Source organism: Natator depressus, chromosome 10 (genome assembly GCF_965152275.1).
Source record: "Natator depressus isolate rNatDep1 chromosome 10, rNatDep2.hap1, whole genome shotgun sequence".
Classification (NCBI taxonomy): Eukaryota; Metazoa; Chordata; order Testudines; family Cheloniidae; genus Natator; species Natator depressus.
The window spans coordinates 10,008,560-10,026,696 of NC_134243.1; the positions used below are offsets into that span (position 1 = coordinate 10,008,560).

The 18,137-nt window shown below is 43.6% G+C and overlaps 1 protein-coding gene across 1 annotated transcript; it reads left to right on the forward strand.

Annotated features, from left to right (window-relative positions):
• Positions 1–417: 417 nt before the first annotated feature.
• Positions 418–17,668, forward strand: LOC141994361 (cytochrome P450 3A9-like). Its single transcript, XM_074964571.1, has 13 exons — positions 418–561; positions 3,954–4,047; positions 4,754–4,806; positions 7,051–7,150; positions 7,744–7,857; positions 8,171–8,259; positions 9,242–9,390; positions 10,221–10,348; positions 11,151–11,238; positions 12,820–12,980; positions 14,206–14,432; positions 15,507–15,669; positions 16,271–17,668. The coding sequence occupies exons 1-13, from the start codon at positions 491–493 to the stop codon at positions 16,367–16,369; spliced, it is 1,536 nt and encodes a 511-aa protein (XP_074820672.1). The 5' UTR covers positions 418–490; the 3' UTR covers positions 16,370–17,668.
• Positions 17,669–18,137: the final 469 nt, after the last annotated feature.

The window sequence follows — 18,137 nt, forward strand, 5'->3', positions numbered from 1 at the left end:
TGGCAGCCCCGGGGAAAACCCGTCACACTCTCTATATAGGTATCTTGTCTTTTTATTGTCACTTTGACAATATTTATTTCTGTTTAGGAGCCCATTGGGTGGTTACTCATTAAAACTAAATATTACACAGGAGGAACTTTATCAAGAGAAAACTGGAATAGCTGACTGTGTGTATATTAAAGAACTTGTACTGAGGATCTTTGTATTCCTAGAGATTACATTATATCTTTTGTCATGAGCTATTAAAGGTAACATTACCTGTCTAGATTAGCATTTGCACTATCTTTGGCATTCACTCCACCTTTTGATTACATAAAGGACCAGCTCAAGTTTCATTTGGTCACTGAGCCACGTGATTAGAGACAAACAGATAAAAAGTTGCGACACTGTTCTTTCCCTAGTCCCAAGACTGATCAGAGCAGAGAGAGGGAATAAAACAACAACTGAGAAGTTAGACAGAGAACAAGAAACTGAGAGGTACAGAGCTAAAATGAACCTTCTCCCTAGCTTTTCCATTGAGACCTGGGCTCTCCTGATTGCACTGCTATTTCTCCTGATACTGTAAGTATAATTCTACACTTTGCTTTTCTACTTGTGCTGTTTTCAAATTCCTGAAGGAGAGCCACTGTTAATTTAAATGTTACTGGTCTTTTCACAGAAGCATATAAGCGTAGGGCTGGAAGGGACCTCAAGAGGTCATCTAGTTCAGTCCCCTGCACTCAAGACAGGACTAAGTAATAACTAGACCATTCCTGACAGGTGTTTGTCTAATCTGATCTTAAAAACCTCTAATGCAGTGGCCCCCAAACTTTTGAGAGTTATGCCCTGTCTGCGCCCTTCCCAGGGCCAGGAGCAGTGCTGCAGCTCCGGGGGAGTAGGGGGAAGGGATGTGGCCAGGGGTAAAAGGGCCAAGGTTGGGGGCTGCAGCTGGGGGTGGCTCTGGGGCCATGTCTGGGGCCAGGGCCAGAGATGGGGCCAGGGGCTGAGGCTGGGTGTGGGAGCAGAGCTGCAGCTGGGCCGCAGTGGGGGCTGGCAGTCAGGCCTACACCCTGGGCTGTCAACAGCTCCACTCCTGCTCCCACCCTCAGCCTTGGCCAAGAATGGAGCCAGGGCCAAGGGCTGAGGCTGGGGTGGGGCCAGGAGCGGAGCTGTGCCGAGGCTGGAAACAGGGTCAGGAGCGGGGTTGGGAGCTAGCACCACAACTGGGGGTGGGGCTGGAGCAGAGCTGGGGATGGGACAGAGCTGAATGGCGTTCCCTCCCCACCTCCCATGGGGGCTGGCCCAATCTGCCGCATCCCCCGAATGTTCCTCCACACCCTGCTAGGGCAGGGTGCGGAGTCATGTGCTGCCCTCCCCCCAAGGAGCTGCAGGGGCACGTTGGCCCCTTCCGGGAGTGGTGTGGAGCCGAGGTAGGCAGGGAGCCTGCCTTAGCGGCAGCCACGCCACACCACCAACCGGGAGCCACCAGCAATAAGTGCTGCCCAGCGGGAGGCCGCACCTCAGCCCTGAGCCCCCTCCCAGAGCCAGCACCCCAAACCAGCCCTGAGCCCCCTCCCGGAGCCAGTACCCCATACCCCCTCCTCCACCCCAAGCCCCAGCCCTGTCCCCCTCCCAGAGCCAGCACCCTGTACCCTCTCCTGCACCCCCTCAACACTCTTCCCCAGCCCGGAGCCCCCTCCTGCACCCAAACTCCCTCCCAGAGCTTGCACCCCTCACACGCTCCTGCACCCCAACTCCCTGTCCCAGACTCAGCCCAGAGTCCCCTCCCACACTGCAAATCCCTTGGCTCCAGCCCAGAGCGCACACCCCCTCCTGAACCCCAACCCTTTACCCCAGCCTGGTGAAAGTGAGTGAGGGTGGGGGAGAGCGAGTGGCGGAGAGAGGGGGAGATGGAGTGAGTGGGGTGGGGCTTTGGGGAAGGGGCGGGCCCTTGGGGAAGGGATAGGGTAGATCCTGGGTTGCCCTTAAATTCAAAAAGTGATCTTGGGTGTAAAAGGGCTGGAGACCATTGATCTAGGCTATATTTCCCTAGTTCGTTTATGAGGAGGTCATGCGGAACAGTATCAAAAGCCTTACTAAAGTCAAGATATACCCCAATCTACTGCTTCCCCCCATCCACAAAGCTTGTTACCCTGTCAAAAAAAGGTATTAGGTTGAAATATTAGGATATGGAATCTTTGAAAACAAAAATTCTATATCCAGAGGATCCCCAGCCCCTGAAATTCTGCATGGCCTCTCTGGTTAGTATATTTCAAGACATCTGGACAAATGGATGGTCCACCCATCCTTAACTCAAGGAGGAGAGATTTGGCATATTCTCATGAATTGTTAGGATCTGGTTACTAAAACAAATTAACACCAAACCCTTGGGATTATTAATTATTTATTTAGCAGTAGCTGCCAGAGGGCCCGGCTAGGTTTGGGGCCCATTGTGTTAGGTGCGACGCAAACATGTAGTAAGAGATGGTCCTTGATGATCTTACAGTCTAAAGGTTGCCCTACAGAGAGGATATGCAGTAAATGGCATGAGCTCATGCTATTATACACACACGCTCTGCAAGATCAGTGGAAAGACAAGGCAAGAAAACAGCATCCATGAGAGCAATTTGGAGGGTGGGAGTGGACAGCAAGCCAGTGACATACCCTGAAAAAAAGGCCCACATTTCCTTTCTTACAGGCCCCATGCTAAGCCCACTAGGCAATGCTAAACCCCAGAGATTGCTGTAGTACAGTGGTGAGCAAGTATTCCCTGTAGATACAGGCACACTTGGACCAGATTCATCCAAACTGGCAAATGCTCTGGCAAGAGTTCCCCACATGCAAACTGAGGATAATGATGTTTCCTTTTTCCTCACTCTTTGTCTGTCTTGGCTGTCTGGACTGTAAGCTCTTGAGGACAAAGACTGTCATACAGTGTGTTTGTAGAGCACCTATCACAATGGGACTGATCTCAGCGGGGGTTTCTAGGCATGACCATCATACAAATACAAAGTAGTAATAATAAAGAGAGGTGTGAGTTACAGCTCCCTACCCCAGCATGGCTCCTGGTGTCCCAGGGAGGAGTCATCTGGAAGAAAGGCAGGCTGTATGGCAGCTGTTGTTTTGGGCCAAACAAGACCTTTGATACGGTTTCCTTGACAAACACTGGAGCAATACCGTTCATTTAGTGACAAAGCTCTTGCTTGGGAAGCTGGTAACCTCCATCTGAAAACAAATACAGTATTTGAAAAGCACTTTCGACACAGCCAAAGACAAGCTTCAAAATGCTGCAGCCCAGATCTCATAGAGAAGCAGAGAGCCCTGAGGTAGGAGTAATAACTTTACAACACCAGAAAAGGGTGCTTCAGAGGAGAGAAACCTCCAAAGCTGTCAACAAAATTCAAACAGAAACCTATCAGAGTAGGCTCCCCAACACACCACTGTGCTAGCATCGGGCTAAGCACAGGGAGAACAATACATGAAACTCAAGTACAGCCTTCACAAAAGCCCTGCTCAGGACTTAACTTCCAGCTCCATTTTGATTTCTCTGCAAAAACAAAAAAACAAACAAAAAAAAAGGTAAGCTTTGTTCTCATTTCGTCATTACTTTCTGGCTCCTCTCCATGAGCTGGCAATGAGCCTAGAGAGGCTTCTCTTTTGTATTTTGCCAATGGGTCAAAAACCCCGTTTTTACTGGAGCACCTATTCCTTTATGAGAGGCTTTCTTTTACCTCAGGGCTATCTCTCTGAAGATTTGTGGTGCAGCTGTGAGGTTTATCACAAGCTATACTTATTAAATAGCTTTACAAAGCACAAATTTTTTGGACCACACTTTCCAGCTTCCAAAGTGGGTGCTTCATTCCTGAGCTAATGCAGCAGCTTCACTTCCCCTGGATAGGCTTTGAGATCTTTCAGCCCCAACATCACTGCAATTATTGTCCTGAAGCCTTCAGATTCTTCTGTTATTTTTACAGATATGGGATCTGGCCATTTGGTTTTTTCAAGAAATTGGGTATCCCTGGGCCAAAGCCATTGCCTTTCTTTGGAACTGTCTTGGAGTATCGTAAAGTGAGTGTTTGAAGGCTTCTCCTGGCTCCAGAAATATATGTCCTTCATCATACAATAGCTAGATTTGTACACTGCATTGATGACTTCTCCTGTGTGCTAAGCTCTGCGCTAATGCACAGGGTGTGTAGGACCCAATGCAGGATAACATTTCTGTAATGCAGATTATAGTGTGAAGGGCATGGTGAGCCCCGGGGTGATTGCCTAAACCAGGTGAACACATGTAGGTGGCTGGTTTGCTGTCACTATTTATTGAATTCCTTGCAAACAGTTTACTTAGAAAGAAAAGGAGGACTTGTGGCACCTTAGAGACTAACCAATTTATCTGAGCATAAGCTTTCGTGAGCTACAGCTCACTTCATCGGATGCATTCAGTGGAAAATACAGAAGATGTGGTGCCACAAGTCCTCCTTTTCTTTTTGCGAATACAGACTAACACGTCTGTTACTCTGAAACCTGTCAGTTTACTTAGAGACTCCTTAACCTCAAGCATGATACGCCCCTAGAATAACTAGATCCAGCTATGTTCTTAAAGGATTCTATCCCTCACAAAGACATTAGGAGTCACACAAGTCTTAGGAGCTGCACACAGGAGTGCTTGGCCTGGCTGCTAGTTCTAGATGTTTAGTCCCATGACAGCCCCATTCCCAGCCCCACCCTGGAAACCCTGCTTCTTTTCTAATTCCATTTTAACATTCTCTCTCTGCAGGGTTTCTTGGAGTTTGACAGTACATGCTATGAGAAATATGGGAAAATCTGGGGGTGAGTATGTTGACCAACCAATACTGTTTGGTATTCTCCTCACGTTATCCTATAGTCAGAATCCAAATTGGAGGGTGAAAAAAATCCACTGGAAGAGGAGATCTCAAAGGCCTGAATCCTGTAACTGGACCCTGTTCTCCATGTGGAACCCCAAAAAGGTTAATGGGGCAGCCCCCAGATGCAAGCATCCATCCACATGGATCTGATTGCAGGATCCATGCCACAGACATTCTATGTACATGTTAATCTGAACTCTCACATGAAAGCTGTTCCATACCAGATGCAGACTGCCAGCTTCTGCTCCCACTGAAGTTAATGGCAAAACTACCATTGACATAAAAGGAAATCTGTAACTTAGAAGTCCAGTTCTCCTGGACTGCAAACTGTAAAGGAAGGTATATGTATTCCAGATACTACACAGATATGCTGTTATTGTACACAGATCCCAGTTCTACCAACTCTGTTTCTGTCTCTAACCCTGACCTGCTGAAGTGTGATACGTTTGCATTACCGCTGCTCTTACTCTACGCTGGATATTCCCTACATTTGCCACTGCGGTTATTACTTGGGCTACATGCTCTGGTATCTTCTGCAATCTATCCAACTGGCCCTTATAACATTTTTCCATCCATTCAAAAACCCATATAAATCCACATTTACCTTACGTCCATTATAGGATAATAAATCTTGAAAAATCTGGTCTTAAAACCATGATTTAAAACAAGAATTCAAGCCAATTTACAGGTGTATTTCAGTGCAACCTGCTGAAAAGTTTTAAGTACATGAATCAAAAGGATGGAACAAATTTACTGCTAACATCATAACAAGAGTATAAGAGTCTGGAAATGTATAGTCCAAAGAGTGAAAGTGAAGGTACCTACTGCCTTTAGGATTCAGTAGCTCTGTGTTCAGTACCTCTCATTGATTTTAGAAGGTGTTTGGCCTTCTACAGGATTGGACCCTTTCTTGAACGTTTGTAAAAAAAAAAAAAAGAAAAAAGTGAAGCAATCCTTTTGTTTTCACATTGTGTGATAAGTTACTGTGACATCCTGCTGAACATTATTTGCTTATGATAAACTTTTTGTTATAATTCAAGTTATGCATGACACCACGTGAGGGGCTTGTACGACAGAAAAATTTGTACTATTGATTGTTTGGTTTTGGAAAAGATTTTTCCAGTACAAATCTCTTACAGGAAAAATCCTATTCTAGGTCCAGTGAGAGGGGAGGGATTGATTTGAGAAAAATGGAAAGGAATAAATGTTTTACTTGGGAAAATGAGGAACTGTAGAGAGCTGTCTACATGCATTTGAAGGGCATAAGCACCAAAGAGGGAGAGGAGTTTAGGGTGGCAGACAGAAGTATAACTAGGAGGAAAGGGATGAAATTAAATGAGCATCACCCATTTAAAAATGACAGCTTGGCCTGAAATCTTTTACTTACTAGTGATACCAGTAGCACCCAGATGACTATAAATGAAAGAAAGTCGAGAAAATACAGTATTTCTCTCTGTAGCTTCAGTTTGTTAACTATCTGCGTTTGACAGCACTTTGTATATAGATAGTCATTTTCACCATTTCCCCTGGATAGTCAGTTCCTCCTATTCTTTGTGTGGGACTTTAATGCAACTACAAGAAACAGAAAACTGATTTAAAACACAACTGTAGTACTGTAAGCATAACAGGGGGAACTGGGAACGGGTGTAGTACTGCACCTAAAACTCCATTTAACTTACTTTTTTTGAAGTGACTAAAATATGATGCTGGGTCTCTTTCAGAAAAGATAGAGGTAGGCTGTCTTTTGGGGATATTTATGTGTGTGTGAGAGAGATTTTTCAGACAGGCATAGTCTCTCAGAGGAAACATTCCTGCAGTGGCTGGAAAAGGCAGGAATATATGATGACCTGAAGGCCCTTTCCATCTCTAATTTCTATGATTCTGTATATCTGTATGTGCACCAGTCAGTGCACTTTGCTATAGAAGCTAATAAAGACTAGGACTTGTAGCTATCAGAGAAACACCAGTTTTTCCACTGAATGCATCCGATGAAGTGAGCTGTAGCTCACGAAAGCTTATGCTCAAATAAATTGGTTAGTCTCTAAGGTGCCACAAGTACTCCTTTTCTTTTTGCGAATACAGACGAACATGGCTGCTACTCTGAAACCAGGGAGGAAGGAGCTTTTGTTTAACTCCTGACTTTCACTGACAGTAGTTAATCATGGATTTTTATTTCTTTTCCCCATAGGTTTTATGATGGCAGGCAACCTGTGCTGGCTGTCACAGATCCTACAATAATTAAAACCGTGCTGGTGAAAGAGTGCTTCACCACCTTTACCAACCGGCGGGTAGGCTTGTAATCATTAATATTCATCAGAAAGATATAATAAAGCCATAAGAACATCAAATACTGTAGTTCAACTCTGTAGGGATACACAAGATTTCTTTCAGAGATGCATTCAGAACGAATGCACAGCTGGCATTAATCGAAGTGGCCACTGCATATCCCTAAAGGAACAAGGGAGCAGGGGGACCTCACCTGGAACTGGATCCCCTGGCTCTCAGAGAAAACTGTTTGACTGCACTTTAAAAGCTGCTTAGGTTGCTTATTTTTATTTATTAAATAAAAAAAAAAGTATTTAGGACAAAGTCAGCTCTCAGTTACACCAGCATAAATGAGAGCTGAATTTGATTGTGTGTGTGTGCACGCAAGTGCATGCGCACCAGTCTGAGTTAGTGTGTGTACATTTGTAGAGGTCTCCCCCAGTGCGTGTAGAGTTGGTGTCTTCTTGTGGGTATATCTGCCTAAGTGTAACCAGTTTGGGGAAGTGTATGTGTGTGTGTACATGGGGCGGGAAAAGGATTGCTTTGTGCACTCTTATGTTTAGTAGAGAAACCCAATAGCTTCTTGACAGTTAAAAACTTGCCTTTGTCACCCCAGAATTTAGGTCTAGTGGGAGTGCTGGAGTCGGCTGTCTCCATGGCTGAGGATGAGAAGTGGAAGAGAATTCGTACTGTGCTCTCTCCAACCTTCACCAGTGGGAAGCTAAAGGAGGTAAAACCCAGAGGACCAGGCACACACTAACCCTCGGGTCAGTGCACAGGTGGCATTCAGGCTGAGATAGTTATAATGGTCTGGTCTCTTAAGTCCGATTCAAATGATTAAACTGGCCTATTTCATTTGTGCCTCCTAATGTAAAAGAAAGAAAGAAAGAAAGGAAAAAGGATTAAAACAAAAAACCCCTGACAGTAGAAACAGATCAAGTCTGTAAGTATTAATGAACCTCCCCTCCGCTTTTCAGAAGCTAGGCTTAATGAAGAAGTAACATTTGGTATGTTTAAGTCATGTCCTGTAATGTGTATTTCAGATGTTTCCCATTATCAAGCAATACGCGGAGGTTTTGGTGAGAAATGTTCAGAAGAAAGCAGAAAAGGATGAACCCGTGGACGTTAAGGAGTGAGTAACTCTTCCAGGAACAGGAACAGCAACTCTTTGGTTCATTCATTACTGGCAATGCAGGTTGTTCTTTGGATAAACCAGACTTCTGAAGTGATGAACAGGACTATCTGAAGGGCTAAAATGAAATTTAAAAGGGAAAATAGAGGTTAAATGTCAAGAAAATCTCCCTGGGGTGAAACCTGTGGAACATTCTCTCAAGGGAACTGGTGGACACCCCAAAGTTTGGCACATTTTAAACTAGAGTGGAAAAAACACTAGAAAATGTAGCGTAGGGAACAACCCTGCACTGGCAAGGAGTTTGAGAGGATGGTCTAACAGACCTTTACTATCTCTAAGGTCTGCGATTTAATACATGAGGACCGAGACTTGGAGGTCAGACAAAACTTGTTTGTAAAGGTGTGCTTCCATGAAAGTTCTTAGATGGTGAATTCTTTGGGGCAGAGACTGTGTTTTTTTGCCTGTGTTGACCCAGCATGTTTGGGCACTACCGGAATAAAAATAATAAATAAATAATAAATAATATATTATTATTTGATTTTTATTTATTTTTCACAGCTCATTTATTCCACCACTGGAGCACACAGATTTAATATCAGCTGTCAGCAGAACTAGGGCTCCTAGCCTCTTAAAAGGCCACAGCCACTTGACAAGACATTCACAGGCCCTTGAATAGGTCTGATTCCACCAGAGGACACACACATAGGCCAATACATTACATTGTGTAGTATCCAGAGCAAGGCTACCAGATTCTAGATTCTGAGAGCTCTAGGTAAAACTTCATGAAACTCTATCCCTTTGCCTTTAGATGTTCTACTTGTGTTGAGTAACTTGCCCCCCCTTTACAACAGCATAAAGAAAAGTCTCATGAGAGTTTTCTGTTCTTTAAGGAGATGCAATATAGGAAGGGAGGGAAAAGTTGTAATTACCTATTTCAAACATTAACTCCCCTATCTGTGTTCTGTTTTCTGTCTTTTCTCAGCATCTTTGGAGCCTATAGCATGGATGTTGTTACTAGCACTTCCTTCGGTGTGAACATTGACTCCATGAACAACCCCAAAGATCCTTTTGTCAAGGAAATCAAGAAGCTAGTGAAGTTTAACTTTTTTGACCCACTCTTCATTTTGATATGTAAGTTGTCTCTTGCTCACTAAAAATTCCATTTAAGTGTTTCGTTTGGAACCGTGACTTCAGCATCAGAATCAGACAAGTGGTCTATCAGTTATACAATACAAGTGGCTATACCTTAGCCTATAAGCCAATGACTAGGCAACTTTACTGCCAAGGATAAAAGTCTCAAGGGTCACCTTAGACAAATTCTGCTGTAATTTATACCCATACAATCCCACGGATGAGAATCATCTGGAGTTATGCAAGTGCTAGTAAGCTCAGAATTTGGTCTATAGGTTGTGGGAAGGATCACAATGCTGTGGGGAAGGTTTGGAGATGTTTGCTGGGACATGAGACGTTAGTGAATATCAGAACGTTGAGGTCAGTCTGAAATGACTGGAAGAATTTCAAAACTTTTAGTTTATTTTCATTCTGGTCAATATCGCTGTAGTGTTGCTAGTGCAAACTGGAGGAATGTCCTGCACTCAGAATATGACTCCCCAGTCTCAGTGACAGCGCCTCCAGTCAGACGTGGTGTGACATAGTGGAATGTTCTTTTTGCTTTCATCTACATTTAGGGCTAAATTATATCATTTGTGCAGAAACCTGAGAAGAGGGAGCGTGGAACCCATCTGCCCCACGAGGAACATGGTGGCAGACAGGCCCTCAGTGAGCTCCCCAGTACACAGGAGAAATGATTAAATAGAGCCATCATTTAGATGCAGCCTCATCTTTCTAATAAACATTTTTCAGTTGTTCTAATTAATATTTTACCATAGATATCTTAGGTGAAATGGACTTCTATTCCCTGGACCTTGCTTCAATCACAGTTATTTTTGTCTCCCTTCTAGTTGTATGCCCGTTCCTCATTCCCCTTCTTAAGAAGATGGATGTGAATGTTTTCCCCAAAGATGCCATAGAATTCTTCACAAAGTCGATCGCCAGAATGAAGGAGGACCGTGAAAAAGAGGCCAAAGGGGTTAGCAGGACTCTCCCAGTCATGATGCCAGAGAACATTCTCTATTCAATTAGCCCAAGAGAAAAACACTTACTTGCTTGAGTTAGAGTCCAGCAAAGGACCACAATAGTGTGTGATATCTCAGGCTATATCAGGGTAACACCCATGCAAACTGGATTGCAATTTGGGCGTGCAAAGATTACGATTTGCACAAAACTACCCGTAGGAGTAGACTTGGAGAGCTGGAGCAGACAGAGGGAGAGACTCCACTGAGCAAGCAGTAGAGCTGTGCACCAATACACAGTGCAGTGTCACTGATATTGTGGTATTCAGGAGCACAGTCCCCAAAAGATGCGGTCTTCACTCTCCAAAAATGACAGAATCAGATTTACCTCCCTGCTGGACTTCGTCTCCCCCAGAGTAATCCTGTTTTAAGGGAGCTACTTGAAAAAGTCACTTACTGAGATGTAGTTATTACTTTCCCCTAAAATTGCACAGCTACATTAATGAGGGTGCTTTGCAAAGTGGACAAAAGTAGTTTAGCTCTGCAGTCATCATTCCTTGCGACAGCAAGAGACCAAGTCTACTGTCTTAGCTGACATCTCTCTGGGACTGGGCAGATGGAACCCTCCCAGAAGCGTAAGAGTTTCATGTTTTGACCCGCTGTAACAAGAAAGGCATTTACATTCTGCTGGGTCCTCTCTGGCCACTCCTGGGGACTTTAAAATACAATCTTTGTGTTCTGAGACTCATCTTTGTGAGCCTTCCCTAGGGGATCTCTCACCAAACCAGCTCTCCACTGAGCGGTTACTTCTTTTCCCAGGGCCGAGTGGATTTCCTGCAGCTGATGATCGAATCCCAGAACTCTAACACTAGCTATGAAAGCAATGGAGTGACTCACACATATAAAGGTAACACCATAAAAATACTCATACTTGTGAGTGCCTTTGGGGGCTGCTGGAGTGAGGGGAATAGGAACAGGTGTCCTACTGGAGAGGAAATAAATGGTTCATCCCGCCGTCTCCAGCTGGGGAGAGGACTCGTTGACTCACCTGCACTATACATACATTTTTGTCCAGCACAGAGTTAGATGGGGACAAGTGATCATCCCTTTTATGTAACACTTTTTCCACAAGTAGAATAGAAGACATGCATTCCAGGCCAACTCCTACTGTATAATCGTTAGCCTTGGCCAGTGAAACATATGGAGTTGGTACCTGCCAATATGGTAAGAGGCAAAATCCAGCTCTGCTCCCCAGCTATTCGTTTGCATTGTATAACTATTCACAATTCTTTTAAATACAACTGCTTCAATTACAGCTTGGTTAGAAATATCCTCAATTCTTCTCAGGACTGGGAGATAGCAGGTGTCCTGTGACATTTATGTAACCACAGAATACTTGGGTTAGATAACCTGAAAATGAACCACAGCACACTTGGCAGGAACCCATGTTTTGCTTTGTGTGTTCTGCATACACTAATCAACAATGCCAGAGGTTACAAAGCAATCATTAGTCCTTGTTTAATTTTCCCACCAGACCCATCAGCCATGCCTATGGGATAATAACAGTAACAAGAATAATAATAACAACAATAATAAAAATAATAATAATAATGATTATTTTTATTATTAAGGCTAAGATTTTGTCAGGGATATTTTTAGTAAAAGTCAGGGGACCGGCCACTGGCAATAAAGAAAAATTAATGGAAGCCCATGACCGGTCCCCTGACTTTTACGAAAAGTATCCCTGACCAAATTGGGAGCCCAGCTGCGGGGTCCCCACACCGCCTGCAAAGATTGGGCAGTTGCGGGGCGCTCCGAGCTCCAGGGTCCCCCTGTTCAGAGCTCCATGGTAACCCTGCCACCTGCAGTGGCCGGGAGCTTTGAAGGATCCCCGGTGCCCACGGTGGCTCAGAGCTCCGGGGTACCCCTGCAGCCGCTTGGAGCTTCTGGGCCCCCTCCCCGCACAGCAGCCAGGAGCGGGAGGGGGTGGGGCCCTGCGGTGGCTGGGAGCTGTGGGGGAGCCCCCACTGCCTGCAGCAGCTCGGAGCTCCGGGGAGGTGGGGGGGCCCGCTGTCCATGTCTACCGGGAGCTGCCGGCAGCCAGGAGCTGTGGCCCCGCCACCTGTATCAACCGGGAGCTGTGGCCCTGGTGCCCACATCTGCTGGGAGCTGTGAGGGGAGCCCTGCCACCCGCATCCGCCAGGAGCTGCGAGGGGACCCTACCGCCTGCAGCCACGGGGAGCTGCGGGTCCTTCCTGCTGCAGCGGGCGGTGGGGGGATCCCGCAGCTCCTGGCCGACAGGGCTGAATTGATGGAGGTCGCTGGAAGTCACAGATTCCGCGACCTCCGTGAAAATTTTTTAGCCTTAATAATAATAAATCGTTGGCCATCTATACTTTTATAAAATACACGATGTGCAAAGAGCGCAGCCTATGTGCTGTAATGTTTGGGCCTCAACTTTTCTACCTGTTTTCCTCTCTTCTCACAGGCCTGACTGATACTGAGATTTTGGCACAAGCGTTTATTTTCATTTTTGCTGGATATGAGCCCACCAGCAACTCCCTTTGCTACCTGGCTTACGAGCTGGCCACCCACCCTGATGTGCAGCAGAAGCTGCAGGACGAGCTAGACTCAGTTTTACCAAACAAGGTAAGAGAATGTTGGCCGCTAGGTGATTGCATAGAGCCTATTTAAAGCCAGTTTCTTCCCTCTAGTTAAGTCCAGTTAAGGAGACTGTTCTTTAAAGACGTTAAATACATGTGCTAAAAAACTACCATTTAATAAATACTGACTCTGCTATCCTGTGGAAGCTCTTGGTGGGCACACTTTAAGAAAGTTCTGCTTTCACTAAAAGGAGAGCCAATAACTTGCTTCCAAAATGGCATATGCTCATTTCAGGTGTGTTACATAAAGTACCAGGTGTAGAATATACCACGGCAATCTTGCAAACTCTGCACCATAACTATTACACGCATAATAGCTGTTGTGCATTTCTCAATATCTCCAGATGATATATGAGGGGAAGGGAGGCTGAGGGGATGGTGAACACGGATAACAGTAGCCTGGCAATACCAGAGATTGCGAATCAGTCTTTAGTACAATTTTTAAATCCCCAATCTCAAACCCACACCAGTAACTCTGCCCGTGGGACAATAAAATAAATCCTTACTGAGTCATATATGTATATTATACCAATATATACAGACACAGAGACACACACACACACACACACACACACACACAGACATCTTGTTTTTCTTATATCTGCTTGTCTATATATTTTCCCCATACTTCCCTTTTTGCTACCTATTTATCTCTCTCATCAGAATTCACACACTCAGCAAGGGGCAAATTACCTCTAGTTACTTTAACTTGCTAAACAACAATGAATTGTTTATGAAGCAGTAGCAAAGGGAAACAAGGAGCGATCAGGAGTAGATAGTTACGCTCATGGAAAGGAGATGCTAGATGGGAGACATGGAGTATTCTTGGAACAACTCAGGAAATTCATACCATTATTCATGGGTACTCATATTATGGTGTTTGTGATCTCTTACACTGGACTTCTACATGTCTCAAGAGATGCCACTTTTCAAAAATGCATTGGCCACACCAGGAGGCTCAGAGAATTGCTGATTTTAAGTACAAACTTTGTTTGCAAAAATGAGCAAAGATTTCCAGTAACTTACATTATTTAGGAAAGGAAAATTAAGGTGAATTCTTAGGTTCACACTGAATGTTCAGTTCAGGATTGAATGTAGAATGTGCACTGTAACAGATGAGAGGGGAGGACATGATGGTTTCCACACTGATCACATGGAAATCTGATCTAGACTCCCACATGCCTGACAATCTTTTTCCCATTCCCCTGAAGGCTCCTCTCACCTACAATGCCCTGATGCAGATGGAGTATCTCGACATGGCAGTGAATGAAATCCTTAGGCTGTTTCCTCTTGGAGGACGACTTGAAAGGGTCTGCAAGAAAGACGTAGAGATAAATGGACTGACCATTCCAAAAGACACTGTGGTTATGATCCCACCCTTGGTTCTGCATCGTATCCCAGAATACTGGCCAGAACCAGAGGAGTTCAGACCGGAAAGGTACAGAATCTATATCAATAGGGAATGAGCAATATAATTATCTCCTTTACCGATATTACTTAATTCCTAAATATCAGTCTCTTACAAAGAAATTCTTGTTGTGTTTAATCTTAACACCTGTTTGTCAATACAAAAGCTGGAGAGGATTCATCATTGTGAAGACACACCACTCATGAGTCCATAGTTAAGGCCGAGTTGAATTTTGCACTTACAGCAGGGATTTAACAACCCTGTTACATATGAAGAATACAGCATATTCTCCTCAGAAGTACAACACTTCCTCTCTTGAGTACAGAGTGAGCTATCTGAGATTGTGCAAGTACATTGGTTGATTAATTTAGGAGTTAGAATTAATTTAAAAAATTGGTCCTTTTGAGAAATTTAGCACCCATTGTCAGACTATTTCTTTCTCCCATCTCAACAACAGAATAATACTGACACTTCAAAACTTCCCATATAGTCAGAACTCACTGAAATCTTTTCTAGAAACTACATTTGAAAACCATTAGGATTAAAGGTAATTTTTCCTATTAGTATTCATCACTGAAAGTTTTTCCTTCAGAAGAGGTTGGCTGTAGAGAATTCCACGTAGAACTGTCCTCTTTCAAACTGATACCATCTCCCACTGGTCTCAGTGGGACTGAGGTCATACTTGCCCACAGTTAGATTTCATTTTTAAAATGGCCACCTGTCTCCCATTGTTCCCAATAGGACTGAAACAACAGGTTGCTCTTAACAAAGATGTCTGCTGGCTTCACTCTCTCAGGAAACAATGGGAAAGAAGTAGTGGTCATTTTGAAAGAGTGGAACTCACGATGCTGCTAGCCTGGGTGCAAAGGACATAATCTGGGCTTTGAACTCAGATCCTCTGCCTCACCCCACCCCAAACAGCCGAGGGGCTGTGTAACTATTAGAGTGCTGGGATAACCAAAGATGTGCTAGTTATAAAAGCAAAGTTTCTCTAACACACAATCAGAGGTTCTTTTAGAGAGAGAGAGAGAAAGAGAGAGAGATACTTGGCCTCCTTTTTCTTTGCTTCCCTAATGTCTTTCTTACACTTGTGCCTGGAATCAGGTTCAGTAAAGAGAACAAAGAGGTCCTGGATCCATACACGTACCTGCCCTTTGGAGCTGGTCCCAGGAACTGCATTGGAATGAGGTTTGCTCTCCTCTCCATGAAAGTTGCTATCGCCAGTCTGCTGCAGAATTTCACCTTCAGACCCTGCAAAGAAACCCAGGTGAGAAACACAGATTTACATTTGAAAACTCAGATGTGAAAACCAGATGATTACTCACTGGAAAGAGTTAATTAAAAACAGTTTTAAATACTTTATTTGGGTAAACAGATGGTAGATGGTGAAAAATGCAAAATAAATGTGCAACACAGATGTTAGAGCATAGAAGTGTAATACATAGCAGATTGTATATTGCATGCCTGTGTGTAGTATACAGTATTCTAAAATATATCGTAGGAGTTATTCTATAAGGGAAAAAATAGCAACCAAGGAAACATGACAGGACAGAAAGGAGAGGAAAGTGGTTAATCAGCATTAGTGATACCTTCATTCAAGTACATTAGTCTGGGCCCATTGGGGATGGATGAAACTTCCATAACAAAACCCCGAGCAAGGAGTAAACTCTCCTGGACTGGGGCTTTGATAGAAAACCAGAAGTATGTCCAAGTTTGTAAAACTTATAGTAACAGTGGGGCAGGTTTTGAGTGAACCTGGACTGGATTTTGGGCAAACAAGAGAAAACAAAGGCATAATGTCTCTTTGATAATCTGTGTATATTTTATTTTCTGGGCTACAAATGTTCTTTTCTCTGCTACTGTTGCAGATCCCGCTCAAGCTGAATTCCCAGGGATTCCTGATACCAGAGAAACCTATTGTTCTGAAGTTAGTCCCCAGAGCTTATACCTCACACCCAGAGGAATAAGACCCAACAGAGTTCACAGCAGCTCTCCAGAGTACCAGCAGAGGCTTTACATCATTGGGTCTCTGCCACAAATGCAGAAGAAGAGCTTCCGTTCATTCCGAAGGCATTTACTAAATATCTATAGAAAAATTGTGACTGTCAGAAATGTAAACCTGGATAGTGACTGTAAATAGCTTTTATACCATCAGATTTAGAGAATGTATATAAAGGAAAAATTCTACTGAGACACAGCTCTGCTTCTCTGACTCCTTTCTAGTGAGATTCCTCCATCTGGAGAGGGAATTACTGTCTCATCCAAGAGGCAGTGGGAACTTTTTTGCTGGAAATAGATATCACTAGAGCTACTGGGGGCAGGGGCGGGTGAATGCCAAGAGTTTTGTGAGTTGTACTGATATTTGAAGAAGTGTGTATAAACTGTTGGGCTGTTGAATTTACTGGGATGTGGTGAGATTATCCTAGAAACCAAATCTCTCTTGGGTCATATGTTAATGGAACAAAAGCATGTAACATGTACAGAGAACAGAATTCATCAAATGTTTGTGAAAGGGCTCTCTGTTGTGTATTCTGAATAATTTGTTCACTTCTGCCTTGAAAAAATATTCAGTCTGGATCCTTGAAATTACCCACATACAGCATCTTCCATTTAATTTACTGAATTTGGTCCTTCATTTAACTTGATCAAAGCTTCCGTTCTTACTGTAAAATGTATTACAAATAATACGACTCCTACCTAGTATTTTGCTTAAGTGGATCACTTTAGGGCAGGGTTATTAATCTGATCACTAACCACACAATGTTGCCATTTAATCAATAAAGCAGGGCAAAATTCTGAATGTGGGAGAGACCAAGGAAGAGCCATACGACAATGAACAAGATGACTGCAATGAAAGTTGCACTATTTAGGCATTGTTATTGACACTGTAGGCACTGCTAGGTGCTAGTCACTCTGTGATATGAGCCCTACTTATTGTATGGGTTGCAAGATCAACCACTTAGTAAGGTCAAACTGATAGGAAGAGATCCTCAAGATAAGAAGTAGGCATCTCACCAAATAAGGGTAAATCCATCCTCATCATCGTATCCACTCATTATACTCCACACCTGAACGTAGCCATTATATGAAGAACATACCCTCATATGTCAATGTCTGTACTTTGACATGCTAACCTTTTACCCCCAATCGGGGATATTGCAGATTATGTATTCCTTATGCCATCTGATCCTAAACCGAATTTTGCACCCCTTGATAATCTGTACCTTATTCCCTGATAACCAGAAAATTCTACGCTTAAACTCTGTACCACTTTTTTTATTTTAACATCATCTTAATAAAATTATTAAATCTATTTTCTTTCTATCTTGTACGCCACTTAGTCAAGTGATTCAGATAAATGTGATAACAAAAACCTCGCCTTTTGGGCATATACTTGATATGCCCTTTCCACAGAACTTGTTTTGGTTGGCATAGGACGAGGTAGAATATACACAGCAAACACACAAAATATAACTTACTTAGTTCCTCTTTTGGGCAAGAAATGCTTCTTGTGTTATAAAAATCACTAGAAACAACATGTCATAGGTGTTGTAAGTAATGATGCTCACTCTATAATATGGTAACACGCTAGGCTTGTCTACATGAGAACACTCAGGAAAGTTAATCCAAATTAACTACATGTGAATTAAAAGTGGAGTAGGTAAACTGCATTCGACTGCTGTGTAGACACTATATGCTGTTCATTGTTTCAAGAACGAAAAATATGGATAATTC

Bases quoted from the DNA above. Each gene is read 5' to 3' on its own strand.
- LOC141994361 (XM_074964571.1), top strand. From the start codon at position 491: ATGAACCTTCTCCCTAGCTTTTCCATTGAGACCTGGGCTCTCCTGATT. The intron at 4,807-7,050 runs GTGAGTATGTTG...TTTTCCCCATAG, and splicing joins AAATATGGGAAAATCTGGGG to GTTTTATGATGGCAGGCAAC. The intron at 8,260-9,241 runs GTGAGTAACTCT...GTCTTTTCTCAG, and splicing joins GAACCCGTGGACGTTAAGGA to CATCTTTGGAGCCTATAGCA.